This window comes from Myotis myotis, unplaced genomic scaffold (genome assembly GCF_014108235.1).
Source record: "Myotis myotis isolate mMyoMyo1 unplaced genomic scaffold, mMyoMyo1.p scaffold_m19_p_15, whole genome shotgun sequence".
Lineage (NCBI taxonomy): Eukaryota > Metazoa > Chordata > Mammalia > Chiroptera > Vespertilionidae > Myotis > Myotis myotis.
This window is the reverse complement of record NW_023416319.1, coordinates 5089496-5110229: the sequence shown is the minus strand read 5'-3', so window position 1 is coordinate 5110229 and position 20734 is coordinate 5089496. Positions and strand designations below refer to the sequence as shown.

The following is a 20734-nucleotide window of genomic DNA, read 5'->3' as shown; positions in this document are numbered from 1 at the left end:
AAGTGCTCAGTTTGGGCCATTAATACCCCACCGACCTATTTGTTCTCTTGCCTTCCCCTCCGGAACATGAAACCAGGTCAGGGTTTCCTTCAGGCCCATGTGCCTTTGCAGCTCCTTTTGCTCAGCCCATCTGGTTTACCTTTCAATAATCTTCAAAAGTTCACCTCCTCTCCCAGGAAACCTTCCCTGATGCCCACAGCTGGGTAAAGGGCCGTCCCCCCCCTTATGACCCAGGAATACATTTATTGTACCAGTCTTTAGCACACCTGGATTATTCTGTTGGCCCTACAACCGTGTCACCAATCCAGCCCAGCTGACCGCTCTGCTCCCCTCTTTGGACCCTTGCCGTGTAGCCTTAACAAAGGTGCTAGTGATCATTTTAGAACAAGCTGATGTAACTCTTCTCAAACCTTCCTGACAGTTCCCATCTGGGAATAGAACCCAAAGCCCTTAGTGTGCCCCTGAGGCACCCTGGGCTCGTGAGCATTCTCCTCCTTCACTGCTCCTGAGGTCACAGGGCCCTTCAAGTCTTCATTCCCACAAAAACGCTCTTGCCTTGGGGCCTTTGCTACAACCTTCTTGTCTCCCTAACTCACTTACTTTATACATGTTATTTCTTTTGATCCTCATCAAAACCCTTAGGTAGGTACAATGATTGCCCTCATTTGACAGATGAGCAAGCAGACCTGGAGAGACGGTCTCTCCCCAAGGCCTTCCCTGACAACCCTATCTAGAACACCTGCAACTCTCTGCTCTAGCCTCCGCTCCACTTTCCTTTCCTTCCAGTCTATGTATTTTTATTATGTTTATTGTATTTTCCCTCTAGAATGGAGGTGCATGAAGGAAAAGGTTTGTCTTTTTTTTGTTCATTCTTGTGCCTCCAAAAAAGCACCTGGCATATGGCAGGCACTCAAGAGCTTATTGAAATAATGAACAGATGCTTCCATTTCTCTCTTGCCCCATAAACTGGGCTCCTTGGGCATGGAGCCATCGTCTCATTCATCTCTGTGGGCCCCGATTGAAGTTAAATGCTCAACAAATGTCTGTTGGCATAGTCGGAGGAACACTAGAGGCCACAACAGCTGGAACAACAAGGAACGGCGATAAAAATGCAAATATTTTAAAATATATTTATTTTTTTATTATATGCTTTACATTGAGTGCCTCAGAAAATATAATTATAATGATTTCAAAATGCAATTCCTGGATTAAATAAATATCCCCTATAATTACCTTCAATCAATATTTAGAAATGTATGCAGACACTAAGTCAGCTAACAAATAAAATAAACAAAATAACTATTGAAACTACAAATCTCAGGGATGAGGAGCATGCATGATCAGTTAGGTCACTTTGCCACTGTTTTTTTTAAATACATGATTCACATTGTTTCAATCAAATAAATCTCCACTCCAAGAGTTACATTAGACTGCTAATACTAAAACTTAAAGCTATGATCTTGTTACCTTAAAAAAAATTCAGTTTAATACAAAGAAATTCAGAAAGAAAATTTCAGGACTCTTGATCAGAGGCTTTCGCTACTTGTCCTACAGTGGTGTACACAGGTTCAGGTAAGGCTAAGAAGAGAGTTTCTTATTGAAGACATGATCAAAGAAACAGGTGAACTAGGCAGTCTATAAACTAGCTAGCCATCAAGAAGTTACCAATAAAGGACTCATGTTAGTAACTAACCATGTTTAAAAAGCCTTAGCCAATGTTACAAAAACAAAACATTTATAGAATATTACTTATGAATGCAAACATAATTGATTTTTGCTTTCTACACATAATCATCTTCGAGATGCTAAAAATGAGCTCCAACTGTGGTTCTATTGAGAAGCTGCAGGTGTACGTGAGATGATCTACTGATTTACCTTCTCAAAGTATTCTTTGGAAGCAGTTGGATGCGGCTTGATCTGAAAATACAAACATTTAATTAGCTGACTTGAAGATAGTAGTTTCAAAAGTGAGTTGAAAATTCTCAATTTTTAGTTTCTTAAAAAATAAGTTATTGGCTGCCTCCTGCACACCCCCTACTGGGGATTAAGCCAGCAACTCAGAAATCAAACCATGATCTCCTGGCTCATAGGTTGATGCTTAACCACTGAGCCATATCGGCCAGGCTACCCTAAAATTCTTTAACTTTTTCCAATGCTGGCCTGTTTCCTTTAAAATACATGGATGAAAGTTACATTAACAGCTTGCCTAACCCCTGGTCCCGCCTCTCAGCAGCAGCATCTGTGGCCCTGCTCCAAGCGTGGGCTCCTTCTGTGAACACTCCAGGCCAGCAGCCCTTGAGGCAGTGAGTACCTGGGATCCTCTGTTGGGGCCCCAGGGCTTTTGAAAAGGAAACCTACCGTAGGAGAATCTGGGGTCCAATTTGCTGGGCAGACTTCTCCATGGACTTCCACAAACTGGAATGCTTTCACCAGGCGGAGGGTCTCTTCCACGCTTCGGCCCACCGGGAGATCATTGACACTCAGATGCTTGATGACTCCATTGGGGTCAATGATGAAGAGACCTCTGCATCAGAACTGTCCTCATTAGAGCATCCACAGCACCAGAAGTAGAAAGAAGCTAACTTCTACCCTCTTCTGGCTTTAATTCCCCTTAAGAAAGCACTTGTTAAGTGCTATCATCTGCTTAAAACAAAGTTTCCAGTGTTAGGCAGGCTGGACCAGGCCACCATGGAAAACAGGCAGTATGGTCAAGTTTACAAATGGGACCTAAATGTCGCCAGGGATCTAAAAGTCACAGAGAGCAGAGACTTCTTTCCTTATCAGTGACTTAGCAAGCATTCTTTGGGCGGCTTTATCAACTCTTGGCAAGAAACCATAAGCAAACGGGAAGGGATGCACATGTATTTTATCTATAGTCAGTAAATACTTATGAAATGAGTGAATTCTTGAGTACATGGGGGAAAAATCCCATGGGAAAATCTTTGCAGGAAGAATTAAGTCTATGCAGAGCAGAAATCTAAAGGAAGAACCCACTTGAAACATCTATACATATATATATTTTACTTTAGAATAGTTTTTTTAAATTGAATTTATTGGGGTGGCATTGGATAATAAAATTATATAGGTCTCAGGTGTACAATTCAATAATACATCATCCACATATTGTACTGAGTGTTCACCACCCCAAGTCAAGTTTCCTTCCATCACCATTTATTCCCGCTATAAAAGTGCTTCCTGGAGGTAAAGAACCACCCAACCCCTCCCTCCTTCACTCAGCGGCCGTCAAGATGCCAGTTCTAAGGTACGTTCTCATCTCTCCCAGAAAGGCTGAGCTTGAATGTGGGACTGTTAAAGGCAGAAAGCTTTCACACTGAAAGGAAAAAAGGTGTAACCACAGAATCAACGAGGACAGAAATGACATTCTGAGACGGGTCATGCCAGCTCCCAGGACCCGTGCTAACCACTGTAGCTGCCTCATCTTGCTTAGTCTTCACAACCGACCTGGGAAGTACGTTCTCATTTTAGTTACGGAAAAGCTGGGACTCAAGGAGGTTATATTACTTGCCCTGAGTCACACAGCTATTTAGGAGCTGAGCTTGAATGGACAGACGGACGGACACACACATACTCCAGCTGTTTTTGATTCCAGGGCTTTTTGAGATCTCCCCCATTCCAGGATTCTGACTTCTGCCCTGCTAGTTCCCCTTCTCCAAAGATGCCAGGAACGTGCCCCCATGAAAGCGGCTCTCAGAAACAGCAGAGCAGTACGAACATCAAGACACGATATCCTTCTTCAGAGAGAGACATGGTGGTGCCGGGGGAGGGGTCAAGGGAGAGGGGGGGGACAAACATGTCTGGGCTATTTCTGACAGATGGCCAACCCTCGAAGGAGGCATTCATCAGTGCTTAGAAAAAAGCTAAAATTAAGGAATTTTGGTTTTCCAAATGCTTTACCAAGGTCTCTATAAATTCCCTAAGAAGTGGGATGATGCTAAACATGAAAAACTATTTTAAATTCATAAGGAACTGGATCTTACCTTAGTGCAAGACCAGGACCTTCTAACAGCACACCGTAGTCTCGGGAAATCTGCTTAGTCAAATCTGACAACAGTGGGATGTTCATGTGGCCCAAACCGCCATTCTAATGAAAAGGCAAACAGGGCTGGTTCTTATCTGTGCTCTCACAACACCCTTGGCCAGGTACACAGGTGTGACACCAACAATCATGGCAACAGGCAGCAGTCACTGAGCACCAACAACCCAAACGCTGCTCTCAGCTCCATTAACTCACTTCCTTTAACCAACTACCCTGGAGCAGATACTATTAACACCACCATTTACAGATGAGGAAACTGCAGGACGAAGGATAAGCAACTTGCTCCAGGTCACAGCTAGGAAGGGACAGAGGCAGGATTTAAACCCAGCTGAGACTACAGGCCTTTCTTTTCCTACACTGGTGAACACAGCGCGAGAGAGAGACAGACACTGACTTGTTGTTCCACTCATTTATGCATTCACTGGTTGCTTCTTGTACGTGTCCTGACCAGGGATTGAACCTGCAACCTTGGCATATCAGGACCATATTCTAACCAACTGAGCTTTTTATATATATTCTTATTTAGTTGAAGGTTAATTTCTGAAGCATAGAAATGGGAAGAGTAGGTAAAAAACTGAATAACTGGTATCGACAGTCCAGCAGCTTAGTTAGAAATTTTGATTCTCCCACATAAGTTTTTAGGCAAAAATACTGATCATGCAGAACACTGAAATCAGAGAACATAACCACCATCTCACAAGCCATGCAGGGTACGTGGGATTGACAGGGTACTGGTGGGAGGGGAAGCAACAGACCCCAGCTGTTCCAGCGCCCTGCTGAGCCCGCTCTCCGTTACGGTGTGTACCTTGGAAAATATAATGCAGTGGGGAGCAAAGATGCATGCCATGCAATGCCGAGGAAGACACAGACACGGGTTAACAGAATTCGCCAGTAGGTGAGGACCTACGAATAGCCACTTCAGACTACTCATGCTTTAACAACTTGCAGGTTCGTCTTTGATGGATCTTTTCAGTTGTTAAGATCATGAGAGCAAAGGCAGGGTGCACGATGTCCGTACCTTCCTCGGGGTGTTGATCCAGGCGAGATGGCTGAAGTGGGAGTCCACGGAAACGGCGACAACGTCACAGTTCACATCGCGGAACTCATTGGCTTTGTCACTGAAAGCAACGATTTCTGTGGGACACACAAAGGTGCTAGAGAAAAAGGGTAGAGATTCCCATCAGAGAACTTAAAAACCTTTTCCAAAAATGGGGTGGGGGATAGTCTAAGAATGAAGAACAATTTTATTTAAATAAAGTAGCTTTACCTGGCCGGGTAGCTCAGTTGGTTAGAGCATTATCTCGATACGTCGAGGTTGCAGGTTTGATCCCCGGTCAGAGCACATACAAAAACCAACCAATGCCCTAGCCCAGTGGTTCTCAACCTTGGCTGCACATTAGAATCACCTGGGAATCTTTTTAAAATCCTGATTTCTGGGCCTCATCCTCCGAAAATTCTGTTTCTTTGTTACTAATGTGGCCGCACCCCATAACAAAGAAACAGAATTTCCAGAGGATGAGACCCAGAAATCAGGATATTATTTATTTATTTATTTTAAATATATATACATATATATATATATATATATTTTAATATATTTTATTGATTTTTTACAGAGAGGAAGGGAGAGGGATAGAGGGTTTGAAACATTGATGAGAGAGAAACATCGATCAGCTGCCTCCTGCACACCCCCTACTGGGGATGTGCCTGAAACCAAGGTACATGCCCTTGACAGGAATCGAACCTGGGACCCTTCAGTCCGCAGGCCGATGCTCTATTCACTGAGCCAAACCGGTTAGGGCCAGAAATCAGGATTTTAAAAAGATTCCCAGGTGATTCTAATGTGCAGCCAAGGTTGAGAACCACTGCCCTAGCTGGTTTGGCTCAGTGGATAAAGCATTGGCCTGTGGACTGAAGGGTCCCACGTTCAAGTCCAGTCAAGGGCACATGCCCGGGTTGCAGGCTCGATCCCCTGTGGGGGGCATGCAGGAGGCAGCCAATCAATGATTCTCTCTCATCACTGATGTTTCTATCTCTCCCTCTTCCTTCCTCCCTGAAATCAATAAAAATATATTAAAAAAAAAAACACAAAACAGCCCTGGCCGATTTGGCTCAGTGGATAGAGCAACAGTTTGAGGACTGAAGGATCCCGGGTTCGATTCTGGTCAAGGGCACATGCCCGGGTTGCGGCTCCATCCCCAGTGGAAGGCATGCAGGAGGCGGTCGATCCGAGATTCTCTCTCATCATTGATGTGTTTATCTCTAGCTCTCTCTCTCCCTCTCTCTTCCTCTCTGAAATCAATAAAGATATATTTAAAAAAAATAACAAAAAAAAAACAAAACAAAACAAACCAACCAATGAATGCATAAATAAATGAACAAATCAGTGTTTCTCCCCTCTCTCTCAAATCAATCAATCATCAATCAATCAATCAATCAAGTGGCTTTATAAGAAAACTCATCTTGCCTGGCCGGTGTGGCTCAGTTGTTGACCATCACCCCAGGAACCAAGAGATCCCAGTCAGGGCACATGTGCAGGCTGCAGTTTGACCCCCAGTAAGGAGCATGCAAGAGGCAGCTGATCAATGATGTTTCTCTCTCCTCGATGTTTCTATCTCTATCCCTCTCCGTTCCTCTCTCTAAAAATCAATAAAAACATATTTAAAAAAAGAAAACTCATTCTACCATCTTTACTTTCTCATTTTCTTCCAGACCAGTGCAAACTTCCTCATAGACTGGCTTGCAGGAACCACCCTTCCAGTCTTTAGTAAGAGTATGGTCTTACTATAAAACCCTACCACTTTAAAAAGAATGCCACCCCATCCTCTGAATTTGTTACTTGTAAATTAGCTACAGATGCAAGCTGTATCAACAAGGTCATCAGTCATAAAGGCTCAGAGAGAATCCTTCCTTCGACAAGAAGCCTAACTAGATACAGGCAATGTCAGTGTGCAGGCAGGGATCTTTGCTTGCTCTCAGAATGACATAAAAGCATCACAGAAATGACACTTACAAATCCAGAGGATAGAAGAAGAGCACCAAATATTTCCCCTTAAAGTCATCAAGGCTTAGTTCTTTGAACTCTCCATTGACCACGGCTGTGCCCTTAAAATAGGGCGCGTGCTGGGTGACGGCGGGAGCGTGATACGAGGAACCTGAAAAAACCCACAGGCATATAGAGTTCATTGTTTGCTAAAACAAGCACCTATCTGATTGTATTTAAACCTCGCACAATAATTAACTGGTAGCATAAATTAATTAAAAGAATCAGTTCAACTGTACATCTTAGGTAAATTTCTTTTTTCCTTCCATAGTTCTCTAGACTGTACACAAATTCAATGAAAAGTGCTACGGAAACTAAAAAGATGGCTGAAGATGTCAGGGATGGAATCAGAGAGAATTAAGGAAGACGTGAAACTGGACATGGATCCTAAATATGGTTCAGATTTTGCCAAGTCCAGATGGGACAGGGCAAATGGCATGGAGGAAGGAAGAGGGTACATGCGGGGAATAGCCGGTGGCACAGTGTGAGCAGAACAGACGGAGCAGGGGTGTGTGGGAGAAGAGTGGTAGATAACGCAAGAATGGCTGAAGGCCATGCCGAGAGGGCCCTTAAGTATCAGGCCGATGAGTCTGTTCTTGAAAGAAGAGATAAAGGAGTCCCTGGAGTTTCTCACGTAGGGCTGGAAGATGGGCTGGCTGTTCTTAGGAAGATGACTCTGGTCGGGGAGGGTAAGGGGAGCAGGAGGAGGGGAGACTGGTGTTAGGAGATTTCATTATCTGAGTGAGAAGTATGCCGGGGGAGGGTGTGGCAGAGAGATCAGGAAAAAAGGAAAGAAGTCAAGAGATGTGTCAGAACTGGAGAGGACATGCTTCTACCTGGGAGCAAGGGACCAAAGAGCTCCCGTGTCAAATGCCTGGGCCTCAGAAACAACAGGAGCTGCGGGGAGCGGGAGTCTGGGAAGGCAACAAGGAAAGTTTTCATTCTGTGGCATCAAATCACCACTAGGAAACTGTTAATGCTCCAAGGTGATAACATTGTAAAACTTTTTAGAACATTTCACCTGTACACAAAAGCTTCGCTGCAGTATATCTATCCCCCAAACCATTACAAATGTTATAAAAGGTGAGAGAATGTAAAGGAGCCATTTTCAAATACCACCTGTTATTGGAGACTGACCTCAGCAAAACCCACGTTCTAGAAAATGGAGTGTGAATCTCAAGAAATAGACATGCTTCACTCAGATCACGGAGGAGTCTCTGGCCCAATGTGATCAACTGCAGCCATCTCACAGGTTTGCATTCAGAAGCCTCAATTCCCAACATTCTGTCGGCCAACCCCATGTACCTGACACCCCTCCACGCCATGGAGGGCATCTGAGTCATCTCTCCCCACCCATGTTCTTCAACACAGGATTAAAACCTCTGGTATAAGATGCAAGTGCAGTTTACCTGTGATTTTCAACTCTGGCTGCACATTTAGAATCACCTGGTGAGGTTTAAAAAAAAATACGGATGTTCTGGTCTCACTCCAGAGATTGACTTAACTGGGGTGGGATTAGGGGAAGATATGCTTTTAAAAGCTCCCCAGGTGAGTCTAATGTACAGCCGGGTTCAGAGCCCTGCCCAGAGATGATGACTCATGTTCCCATTACCTGGGTCAAAACACGACATTAACACTTACTGGTGCTGAAGGCAAGTTTTGCTTGACTGGAAGCAGGCCATAATACATTGGTCAAGCCTGTTCTTAGAGAAGCAGCAGGCCTAAGGGCTGCAGAGGCAGAGATGCCCCGAGGAATGGCACTCGCATGTCGGGCAACCTGGGAAGAGAAACACTTCGTATTAGGAAGTCGTCCCACAATGGTGGCTGAGGGCTGGCCCTGCTGAAAGCCCGTAAGCCTCAGCTGTCCTTGTTCCTGCGAACCAAATGCCAAACCCAAAACTCTAACTGCATGGATTGGGTCTCCTGGTTCTTAACATTTTCTTCTGCTTCCTCCTCCTTCCAGACTGCCAGAGACGTTGGCCCAAGGATGCAACGTTGCAGGTATGTAGGATGAAGTCTAGAGAGCTATTGTACAGCATGATGCTTATACTGACTGATTCGGTACTGAACACTGGGAATATGCCAAGAGAACAGATTTCGGGGGCACTCATCACACACACAAAAAGGTAACTGGGAAGAGAGATGTTAATTAGTTTGACTGCAGCAATCACTTAAGTATCTGTATATTAAATCATCATGTTGTACTTCTTAAACATACATACTTTTTATTTAAATATATACATTTTTAAAAACCAAGGGGACTTGGCAAGGCCCGGTGTATTTAAACCTTTCTGCCAGAATAATACGCTGCGACTATCTACCATGTCAAGGTTTTCCTTAGAAAAGACAAGGCCTTTCCAGCCCCACGGACAAGCAAACAAGTAGAGCAAAGGTCGGCCTCCAGGAGAATTTGGATGGGGCTCAAGGGAAATGTTTGCTCAATTTTACTGTCCAGCGTGACTCAAAAAGGAGATACTGCATTGAGCCCCGCCATGAGTAAGGGGAAGGCGGGTAGCAAGAAGGTTAGCCTTTTGCCAGGACAAACGCGAAGGGGCAGACCCGGGGCATGGAGAGAAGTGCCTATTGCACTTTAGCACCTGGGTGACTTTGGCACTTTGGTGTCCATCCAGCAGTGAGCGGACGCTCACCGCCACTCCTCGAGGAAGGCACCATTCTTTCCATCTCAAGGTAAGGAAAGTGAACTGAGATTCGGAAAGGCCAAGTCACTTCCCAAGGTCATAGCGTCTATTGCAGAGCCGGGACCTGGGGCAGGTCACCGGCCTCCAGGTCCAGGACCCTGTGCTCCGGCCTGGGGACCGGCGACTCCGAGCCAGGAGGAATTAGGAGAGGGACCAAAAGGAGACGGGTGGGGGAGGACAAGAGGGCGGTTCTGCGCAGGCGCACGGCTTTCCCTAGAGGAGGCCTCTGGGTCCGTTACCCGCGGACACCCTCCAAGAGCGACATCCCCCAGACTGCAAGGGAGTGGGGTTTTGTCTGGGAAGCACGTTCTCGGAGCCACCACAGTGCCTCCGCACTTGCTCCCAGCTGGCAGGCACTCACCGTGGCCCGGAGCAACGTTCCCACTGCGACCGCCATCTTCAGCGCACGCGGGAGCGGCGGGGAGCACCCAGAATCGGAGGGGGCGGGGCCTGCGGGGCTGGGGCCGGAAGGGGCGGGGCCACGTGTGCGGGGGCGGGGCCTGAGCTGGCGCCGAGGCGGGCAGGGAGGAGCCGCAACCTCGCCTCCTTTTGTGGATGCTGCGCGTCTGAAGGTCCCTGGTGGGTCCCGCAGCCCCTATGGTGCGGGGTAAAGTCCTACTATGGCTTCTCGGAGGCTGAATACTTGGGAAAGCAATACTTTGTCTCTAATTGTCGCCCCAGCCCAAAAAGGGCTAATTCAGGCGGGGAGCTAGAGATTTATTTCTACATTTGCTGCTGATTTGTTGTTGTTGTTGTTAGCCCGTGTGGATTACTGTTTACACCTGTTCTTTAAAAAGATCTCTTTCCTGCCCTAGTCAGTTTGGCTCAGTGGATAGAGCGTCAGACTGTGGACTGAAGGGCCCCAGGTTCGATTCTGGCCAAGGGCACATGCCTGGGTTGCGGGCTCCATCCCCAGTAGGGCCTGCAGGAAGCAGCCAATCGATTCTCTTATCATTGATGTTTCTATCTCTCTCTCCCTCTTCCTTCCTCTCTGAAATCAATAAAAAAATATTAAAAAAAAAAAAGATCCCTTTCCTATTTCGGCTTCTGCACGGGGAATTAATTTCTTTTTTTAAAAAATATATTTTATTGATTTTTTTACAGAGAGGAAGGGAGAGGGATAGAGAGTTAGAAATGTGGATGAGAAACATCGATCAGCTGCCTCCTGCACACCCCCTACTGGGGATGTGCCCGCAACCAAGGTACATGCCCTTGACCGGAATCAAACCTGGGACCTTTCAGTCCACAGGCCAACGCTCTATCCACTGAGCCAAACCGGTCAGGGCTGGGGAATTAATTTCAATGCAATTGTAGTCTGTTAATAAACTAAGTGGGTAAGACACATCAAGGTTTCGTGTCCTGAAAACCTTTGGGATGGTGTGTGGGCTTCCATTTTGGTCTGTCTTCCCAAAATTGGGAGAATTGGGACAAATTTTAATTTTGTTTTCTGTCGATTAGTAAGACTTAAGTCCTCAGTGGTAAGCATGGTACTTCAGAGCAAGCTCATTAAACAGATTTACATCTCACAGGGGCCTTATGGTAAACAAGTTGAAGACATTACATGGGTATTTTCCAAACACCAGTCAATGCATTACCAACTTAATTTGTTGAGTCTGCATATCACCTGCATATTACTTACTGTTCTGCCCCTGCAATTGAGGTTCATTATCTTGGGGACTTGCCCCTCTATTCTCATTGTTTTTTGTTTGTTTGTTTGTTTTTTGCTTAGGTTCTGTCTGCTCCTGTCTTCCTGCCGAGCCTGTGGGAAGAAGGTCCCTACTTTGATGTGACAACCAGAAATGCCTCCAGACATTGGCAAACGTCCCCTGGGGGACAAAGTCACCCCTGGTTGAGAAAACACTGCTTTAATGGTTAATGTCAGGGCTCTAGAGCCACCAGGACGTGAGGTCACATTCCTGGTCTGTCACTTCTAGTTTTGGAGGTAGGGCAGGTGCCTTGAGCATCATGCCTAGACCAGTTGCTTAACATTTCCATACCTCAGTTTCCACATCAGTCGGTAAAATGGGAATAATCATGGCATCTCCCTCAAAGCAGTAGCTGTGAAAAGGGAGACAATGCGTGCGAAAGACTTAGGGGGGTACTTGGCCCACAGTAGGGTTAAATAGATATTAGTTATAATTTTGCCATAAGCAGACATGCTACATTTTCAAACAGCTGACACAGACTTCGAATACAGTTTGTTTTTCTCCAAGTGGTAAAATTCCTCTTCCTTTATAAAAATGTATCTTTATTTTTGATATTACAGATATCCTCCCTTTTCCCCATTGACCCCCTCTACCGCCCCCCACCCACCTCTTCCTCCTGTCACTCAGGAGTGAAGGATGAGGCTTTTGCACAAGCACTGATCTCCAAACAGGCTCAAACTGTGCTCTTCTGGAAGCTAGAGGGACATAAAGTGAAGGCAAGGGAGGGTGCCAGGTGCCTTCTACCTGCTGTCTGCAGCTCTAACTTTCCTGCCTTAGAGCTCCTGCCCTGAGCTCTTACTCAGGAAACCTTCATTTTCTTTTAAAACTAACTACGAGTAATAAGGGTGACCACACCGGTAAGAGGCTTGTCAGACCCCTCTCTGCCTGGAATGAACTTTAGCTAGGATTGGAAAGAAATCTTGACCATTTCTAAGTTTGACGCAAATTTCAGTTTTTTGTTACTGGGTGTCCAATAGCTTGATACAATTTTCAAAAAAGTTCTCTTCTACAGTATTAACTTGTGTCTACATTTTTTATGTTTTCTTTTTTTTTAATTGACTTCAGAGAGGAAAGGAGGAGATAGAAGCATCAATGATGAGAGAGAATCTTTGATTGGCTGCCTCCTGCATGCCCCCTACTGGGGACTGAGCCCGAAACCCAGGCATATGCCTTGACTGGAATTGAACCCGGAACCCTTCAGTCTGCAGGCTCAAGCTCTATTCACTGAGCCAAACCAGCTAGGGCTATGTTTTCTCTTAATACATGGTTTAATTTTCATCTTAAGAATGTACTGTCTTGTAGGTACCTTTTTGCCTTTTCTCTCAATGTAAATCATGCTAGGACATTTTGTAATTTTTTTTTAATCCTCATCCAAGGAGTGAGGGTATTTTTTCCATTGATTTTTTTTTAGATAGAGTGAAGGGAGAGGGAAGGGTAGAGAGAAAGAGAGAAAGAAACATCGATGAGAGAGGCACATCGACTGGTTGCCTCCCGCACACGCCCCAACCTGGGGCGGAGATCAAACTTGCAACCCAGGTATGTCCCCTGGACTGGGAATCAAACCCTCAACACTGGTGAGCAGGCCAATGCTATAACCTCTGAGCACATCAGCCAGGCCCCTTTTGTAATTTTATATACATACATATATATATATATATATTTTTTTTTTAATTATTGATTTTTTACAGAGAGGAAGGGAGGATAGAGAGCCAGAAACATCCATGGAGAGAAACATCAATCAGCTGCCCCCTGCACACCCCTCACTGGGGATTGACCGCAACCAAGGTACATGCCCTTGACCAGAACCGAACCTGGTACTCCCCAGTCCACAGGCCGACGCTCTAGCCACTGAGCCAAACTGGTCAGGGCAACCGTTTTGTAATTTTTATCTCCATAAATCTCAGCCATTCCACAGTCATTCTTCACATGGGCATTTTAGGTATGCTCAATAAAGCATTACTATTTCTCTCACACCAACCAGGGCCCCAGCACCCCAGCTCAACTCCCAAGTCTTTAGGCCACTCGAGAGGAAGTCTCGTTGCTTGTTGCTTCTTTTCCAAACAGGGTGCTGAGACAGTTGCCTGCGGTTACAGAGCTTTCGTCAAGGCACACAGGACTCACTGGCTCAGGGACATTAGAAGGACGATCCAGTGGACGTGTTGGTTTCCTGGTCTGCTGCTCTCTGTCTAAAGGTTGATCTCCCTTGCCCTAAGGGGAGCAAAATACCCTAGAATCTCAGGCCAAGAGACCCAGAAGGAATTTCATATATGAGCCTTCCAATGACCTGTTCAGAATTGCAAAATGAGTAGCCTTCAGCTAACCTTGGGCTACAGCCAAAACTTCTGGATGGACAGGCAGAGTCCTCCATTTGTGCATTCCAAGAAAGATAACGGTGACTGGTATTTTTGTCACCAATTTCAGTTCTGTTCTGCCAAGCTGTCCCTGACCTCCTTCTCCATCCACGCCGGTTAGAGAACCCTCCCAGGTGCCTAGAGGCATCAGACACATGTCTTCCCCTTCTCATTGCTCTTGTCATATCACATTGGAATTTTATTTTGCCTTGTCTGGGTCTGAACCATACTGTAAACTTCTTGAGGGTAGGACTCATGTCTCACTCATCTCTGTGGCCCCAGTGGCTAGGCTAGTGCCTCGCTCACATCGACTGCTCAGAAATAGTTTGCCAAATGAGTGAATAAACAGTGGCTGACATGGTAGCCAAAACGTTCTTTCCACACTTATTCTGGAAAAAGCATCTTCCTATTCAGCTTTCTCTTGCTGTCACAACAGGGACACGAATGGTTTCCCTACAGGAAAAGGAGTAGAAAATCACTGAAATTCTCCCTTTGGAGTCTGGGAGAAGAGTTTCCAGGCCTCATGGAGGGAAAGACAGATGAAAAGATAGAGGCTGCTTTTTATGATGATTAGGAAAATACCTCCCTGGAACCACAAGTTAACATTCTGGTAGCTGGGGCTACAATTAGAGATGGCAAACATCACTCTGGGTTTTGCCGAGTTCTTCCTCTTTCCAGGGCAAAAAGCAAAAAGCACGGGGACATGAAAAGCAGCTTCTCCTTGCGCAGGACCTGGGGCCCCTCACTGAGCGAGCCGGAACAGGGCAGGGAGATGGAGCCCATGCAAATGCGTTGCAAACGGTAAGGTTTAGTGTGTATGGTACATGCTTTGTGACCTGGCGCTGATATTTCTGAAATGTTGGTGACGAAAAGGAGTCACAAACTATTTAGGCAAGCAGTATGGTTGTTGTTGTTGTGCTAAGGGTGGAGGAAAAATCCATCTGAAGGGGAAGAAGGCTCTTTGATCTTGGGGAAACACCTTGAGAGGCTTTTAGTTATTTGAAATCAAGTCAAATTCCTACTCTGGAATGGAGAAGTTGGGGATAGAGAGGGGTTCACCTGGGCTGCAAAATACTTGAAAGGGATGTCTTCCTTAGGGAAGGCTGATTGCTGGGGTTTCCTATCTGCCGGGGTTCTTGTTCCGGCATCAAGAAGGGTTCAGGAATCTGGAGAAGGGGCTGTGCATAGATTAAATAGTCCAGAGACGAAGCATAATTTTGAAAGGCATTTGGGGGTCAGAGGAGCCTAGTTTAAAGGAAACTAAGTTCTAAGATCTAAGTTCTCCTCCTCTCAGGGCCCCATGCTTTTTATTAACACAATTTATCCTGAGGCGAGGCAGAGATATACACTTCAAAGGGTCAGGGTTTCCTACAGAGTCCATTGTCAGAATGGGGGAATTAGACTATGGCTGTTCAGGTGTTTGGCCAGTAGGAGGCAATAACATGTAGACTAAGATGCCCTGAGCTGTCTGGCAGCCAAGCAATCAATTTAATGCATCCTATTCAGGTTTGGGGAAACGCCATCAGCCATTCCCAACAGGTGACTACATGTGTGACTCAACCCTGTTGAGTCCCCAAGTTCCATCAACCTTTTGATAAAACTCTCGCAATTATGACATGCTGGAATTGGCTTCCGGCACCTCTCTTTCTGGAAAAAACCAGGGATGGAGGTGGGGTGGAGGAAGAAGGCTGGGATGGAAAAGAAAGGCAAGGTCCAAGGTTGCTCTATATGGTGTTCTCCCAAGTTGGATGCAGGGGGTCAGAGGCTGAGAGGCTGAGTAGAGGTGGGGTGAGGGGTTGTGCTGTTCAGTTTAGGTTTTGCCCAATAACCACTTCACAAGCAGAAGGGCCTTTGTCACATGTGGGAACTGTTTGTGTTGTAAATGAGCTGGCCCAGCGCACTCATGGACTCATTTTTAGACCACAGAACGTGGAGCCGGAGGTTTATCTTATCCTTTGGGGGCTGGCTGCAGCTCTCCAGAGTCCGTGCTAGATGGCATCCTCTCTCTATGGTGGAGACTTTGACAGCCACGTGGAATGAGTGTTCCAACCTGTGGGTTCTTGCACAAAACTTATTTCTATAGCGTGGTAACCCACGCCTTAGCTTCTACAGGAGGAAATTAGGCGGCTCCAAATCAACTAGATACCAAATCCAATTAGATACCCTGTTCTATTTTATGTAATTGTCAAAGACCAATGTGCAAAACATTACATTTTAAAAATATATGTTTTTATTGATTGTTAGAGAGGAAGGAAAAGGGAGAAATTGAAACATCGATGAGAGAGACAGCACATCAATTGATTGATTGGCTGCCTCTTGCATGTGCCCTACTGGGCATGTGCCCTGACCAGTAATTGAACCAGCGATCTCTTGGTGCATGGGAAAACGCTCAATCCACTGAGTCACACCAGCTGTGCCCACACATTACATTTTTAAAAACTCGAGTATTTGTTAAATTCTACTTAGCATATAACTGGCTAGCTAGCTGGGACTTCAAGAAGGGAACAAGTATGCCCTTTTAGTGAGTCAATTAAGTGTTCACATACCCACAATGGCCTTTCTTAGGGAAGCAAAAACTTTGTACTAAGATCTCAAAGATAATTAAGCCCAGAGTCTCTGGGAAAGGAAAGTTTATGTTATTGCAGCATTAAGGTCAAACTGTTGGAGCCCAAGTCACCTGTGAGTCATCTAGTTTTAAGGACATTTTACATTGCATTAAATTTATCTTTTATAAAAAAAAATACATCTTTATTGATTTCAGAGAGGAAGGGGGAGAAAGTCGGAGAGATGGAAACATCAATGATGAGAGAGAATCATTGATGGGCTGCCTCCTGCACACCCCCTACTGGGGATCGAGCCCAAAACCTGGACATGTGCCCTTGACCAGAATCAAACCTGGGACCCCTCAGTCCCCAGGCTGACACTGTATCCACTGAGCCAAAACAGCTACAGCACATTAAATTTATCTTACCTCCTCCTCTTTAAGAAGCAATTCTACTTTGGCTGTCAAGACTGTAACCACATTTCATTTGTAGGCTACCAAGCTTAAACAATGAACCGGGCTTTGGTCAGGTTCACCTGGTAGATGCTGGTCATAAAAAAGATTATAAGTGGCCCTGGCTGGGTCGTTCAGTTGGTTAGAGCATCTTCCCGATATACCAAGGTTGTAGGTTTGATCCCCGGTCAGGGCACATACAAGAAACAACCAATAAGTGCACAAATAAGTGGAACAGCAAATCAATCTTTACCCATCTTCTTTTCTCTCTCTCTCTCTCAAAAAAAGAAAAAAAAAAAAAAGAAGAAAAAAAAAGACCATAGTGATGGTTTGGAATTTTTGCTTATCCATATTAACAGAAAATCATTGACTTTTCAGTAGAATATGTGAGAAGAGCCTGTTTTTCCTTTTCCCACTCTTAATTTGTATACTTTTGCGGTGTGATTTCCTTACCAATTTGAACATTTTTCCTCCATCTGAATCTACCTGATTGCTCAGCACTGCACCATTTTTTAGGGTAAATACTTTGTGTTCCGCTTACTCTAAAAAGTGAATTGAACTTGGTCTGCTTAGTTCCTTTTAAAGTTGTATGATCAGTTTAACTACTAGGCTGATCACAGGCGTCAGCTGCCTTTGAAGATGGAGGAACAGTCAGACAGCTGGAAGGGACTCTAGGCCCTGAGAGATTGCCCATGGCTTTCTGTGATGTTGACCTCTGATACCTGGTTATCTCCGATCTGGCAGAGATGTGGGAATTTTGAATGTTAACTAGTATCCCAGAGGCGTAAGTGAGGTTGAGTGATGCCATATTTGCTCCAAGTCAGCAAATATTGCCAAATACTCACTACATGTAAGGCATTTAGCATGTTCAGGCCTTTGAGTAGGGAGGGCAGCCACTTACCTAAATAAATATCCTTACCACCCACTTAGCATTGACCTTGGGCAACAGACCCCCTCTAAGTACAACGGAGGCAACAACTTTTTAGCAGTCAGTGCCCAAGTAAGTCTACCGTGGGGACTCTGCTAACTGAATGTGGCACCAGGGAAGGAGGCCTTGTGTCCTCACAGGGACCACACGTGGTTGTGACCGTCAGCAGACATGTGCATTGCACCAGGAATCTCTTTTCTGAACTTGAGTTCGGAGCTCAGAGGATGAACCGGGAGAGTCTTGTTATCAAGCTGGGTGCTTAGATGGCCAGAGGTCATCATCATCATCCAGCAACACCAGGGTGAAGCCTCCCGACAGATTTGTCATCAGCTGGTTCATCCTGAACCAAAGGCTGCCCAGGCCCCATTGCTTGGAGGTGTGTTGCTTGGAGGTCAGTATTTTCTGAAGTGTGTGTGATACTTCTACTGCTCCTCACACTTCACAAATGTGATTGGCTGGGTGCATTAAAAGTTTTAAAACAACTTGACTTCAAAGAAAAATATTAACAGAAAAATGATAGGTGGTCTACCGCATAGCAAAAATAATATATAGATTGATTGATTTCAGAGAGGAAGGGAGGAGAGTGAGATAGAAACATCAATGATGAGAATCATTGACTGCCTCCTGCACGCCCTCTACTGGGGAATCAAGCCTGCAACCCCAGCATGTGCCCTGATGAGGAATAGAACCGTGACCTCCTGATTCATAGGTCGATCGATGCTCAACCCCTGAGCCATGTTGGCCGTGCTGCATAGCAAACATTTTAATGTTAAATTTGGTAACTACTGGGGCCCATCGATGAAGGGTCTTCTCAGAGGGGAGGGAACGCAACTAGCCACCTCATGACTGCAACCCCACTTTCAGTTCTCATTTCTCTGCCTTAGAATCTTCCCAGGTGCCTGAAATCACTTTTCTCTCTCTGTTTCCAAGTCCTTTGTATATATGTCCACAACACCCCTTATTCCAGCTCAGTGGGTTGCTTCCCAGTTTGCCGTCCTTCCTCTTCTGGGAAATCACCTTGTTATTCCCTACAGTGCTTGGCACACAACGGTAAACTTTGAAGAATGAGGGAATAAGTGGGAGAATGAAAACACTGTCTCCAACTGCTTCCTGATGATTAGAAAGCTGTGAGGCCAGGAAAGACATGAAAACTCCAGCTCTGGCACTATTCAAAAAGCCAGTTTGATTATCCAGGCCAAAGCAACCCATGTATTAGGACAAAGATAGGTTTATCACTTTCCAAAATAGTCAATTCCTATTTACAAGAAGTCTGACGGAGCAGCTTTAGCCATGTGAGACAGGTGCCGACAGAATGAGACGATTCCATGTTTCTTTTGATTTCCAGCTCAACTGATCCTGAGTGGCTTGGAAGCCAGTATTTGTCTTTGGCATATTCCCATCCCTCTCAAACGTACCCTGTCCTCTAGTTGGATTTCCATTCTTGCTATCAGCCAACAAGATTCTCTATTTACCTACTGATATTTAATGAATCCAACCCATTTTTCAAGGGGACTGTGAGTAGTTAATGCAGTTAATTGAAAGGAATGAAGCTATAATGGTGGGATTATGGACGAGGATGGAAAACCCTATTAAGTCTTCATCACTTAGCCAACTGCCTGCTTTGCCTTCTTACAATTTAAATTCAGCCAAACAGAACAATAGCAACAAAGTTCTGCCTGTCGGCCTGAACTAACCAGAAATTCAGTGCATAGACTCTGATTCAGACTGCTTGGTTCAAATCCCAGGTCTTCTACTTACTATTAGTTGTGTGACCTTAAATAAGTTATAAAACCTTTTCTAACCTGGTGACTTTATCTATAAAATGCGGCTATGTCTCTACCTCACCCAGATGCTGTGGTCGATGAAATAATGCAGGGAAAGCAGTTAGCACAGGACCTGGATTACACAGGGTATCCAGTAAATCTAGCCATTATCATTCCATTCTTGTATTGGAATGTCCTAATGTTTTTCAGAGAGGCACAGATACTTGAAGTACAGCCATTTATTTTGTAGGCAGGATGTATTACCATGTGGCAGAGAAGCAGATAGGCTTTCACTTGCTTAAAGACTACACAGAACTACTTATTCTAAAAGGAGGGGGGGGGGGCAGGCAGGGATTTTCCAGTGTCACACACTCAAAAGCCTATAGAAGCAAAAGAAGTAAAATCACTGGTGACTTGGGCTAGACATTAGGCAATGGAGGGTGGTGAGGATTATATTAACTGGAGAGTTTTGCTACTCAAAGGTGGTGCACTGACCAGCAGGGTCGACAGAACCTTGGAGTTCCTTAGAAACGGGAGAACCTCAGGACCCATCACAAACCTAGTGAAAGAGAATCTACACGTTAACAATATCCTTAGATGATCTGTATGCACATACGAGTTTGAGAAGGCTGCTAGGGAGCACCCGGCATGGAAGGCATTCACATTGACTTTAGTTTTTAAAGTGTGTTTTGTTGTTTTTTTAATGTCAGCCAAGATAAACTTAGGGCTGCAGCAGGCCTTAAGCTGCCTGCCATCAAGTGATCATTGTAGTTGATGGCTCAGACCCTTCCATTCTAAGTTAGGGCTCTGGGCCTGTGGATATGCAGCCAAGACCAAGCCTGCGTGGCTTACCTAGGACAACAGTTCCTGGAGCGGAAGGTGCCTAAGTCATCTGCTCAGCTCTCTGCCTACTGACAGGTAAACTGTTTCCGCCCCTACTTTGCAGACAAGACAAGAAAGGCCCAGGGAGACCCACTGACCCACATCCAGACCCGAGGAAGTGGAGGTGGTGGTGGTGGGTCTATTCCATTAGGAAACAAACAATCCGGTGTTGTCAGAATCAGCAACCATTCTGGTTTCCAAGGCCTGGAAAGTCTGTTAATTTCTTTATATTCTCCAATGCCTAATAATTGTTCTCGGCCTCTCCCGGCACCTCCCTGCCACTTCCTGGCAGCCCTGGGGACAGAAGGTT

General features: G+C 45.3%; 1 protein-coding gene and 1 long non-coding RNA gene across 2 annotated transcripts; one reads left to right on the top strand and one right to left on the bottom strand.

Annotated features, from left to right (window-relative positions):
• Positions 1-1114: 1114 nt before the first annotated feature.
• Positions 1115-10257, bottom strand: PRDX3 (peroxiredoxin 3). Its single transcript, XM_036335809.1, has 7 exons — positions 10161-10257; positions 8742-8877; positions 7071-7212; positions 5076-5211; positions 3999-4102; positions 2359-2524; positions 1115-1917 (listed from the first exon to the last, which is right to left on the bottom strand). Exons 1-7 carry the CDS (start codon positions 10194-10196, stop codon positions 1864-1866), a joined length of 774 nt encoding a protein of 257 aa, XP_036191702.1. The 5' UTR covers positions 10197-10257; the 3' UTR covers positions 1115-1863.
• On the top strand, positions 9584-12011 carry LOC118669690. The gene is made up of 2 exons (XR_004972094.1): positions 9584-9788; positions 11529-12011. It is a non-coding gene; the product is annotated as an uncharacterized LOC118669690 (long non-coding RNA).
• The last annotated feature ends 8723 nt before the right edge of the window (positions 12012-20734 follow it).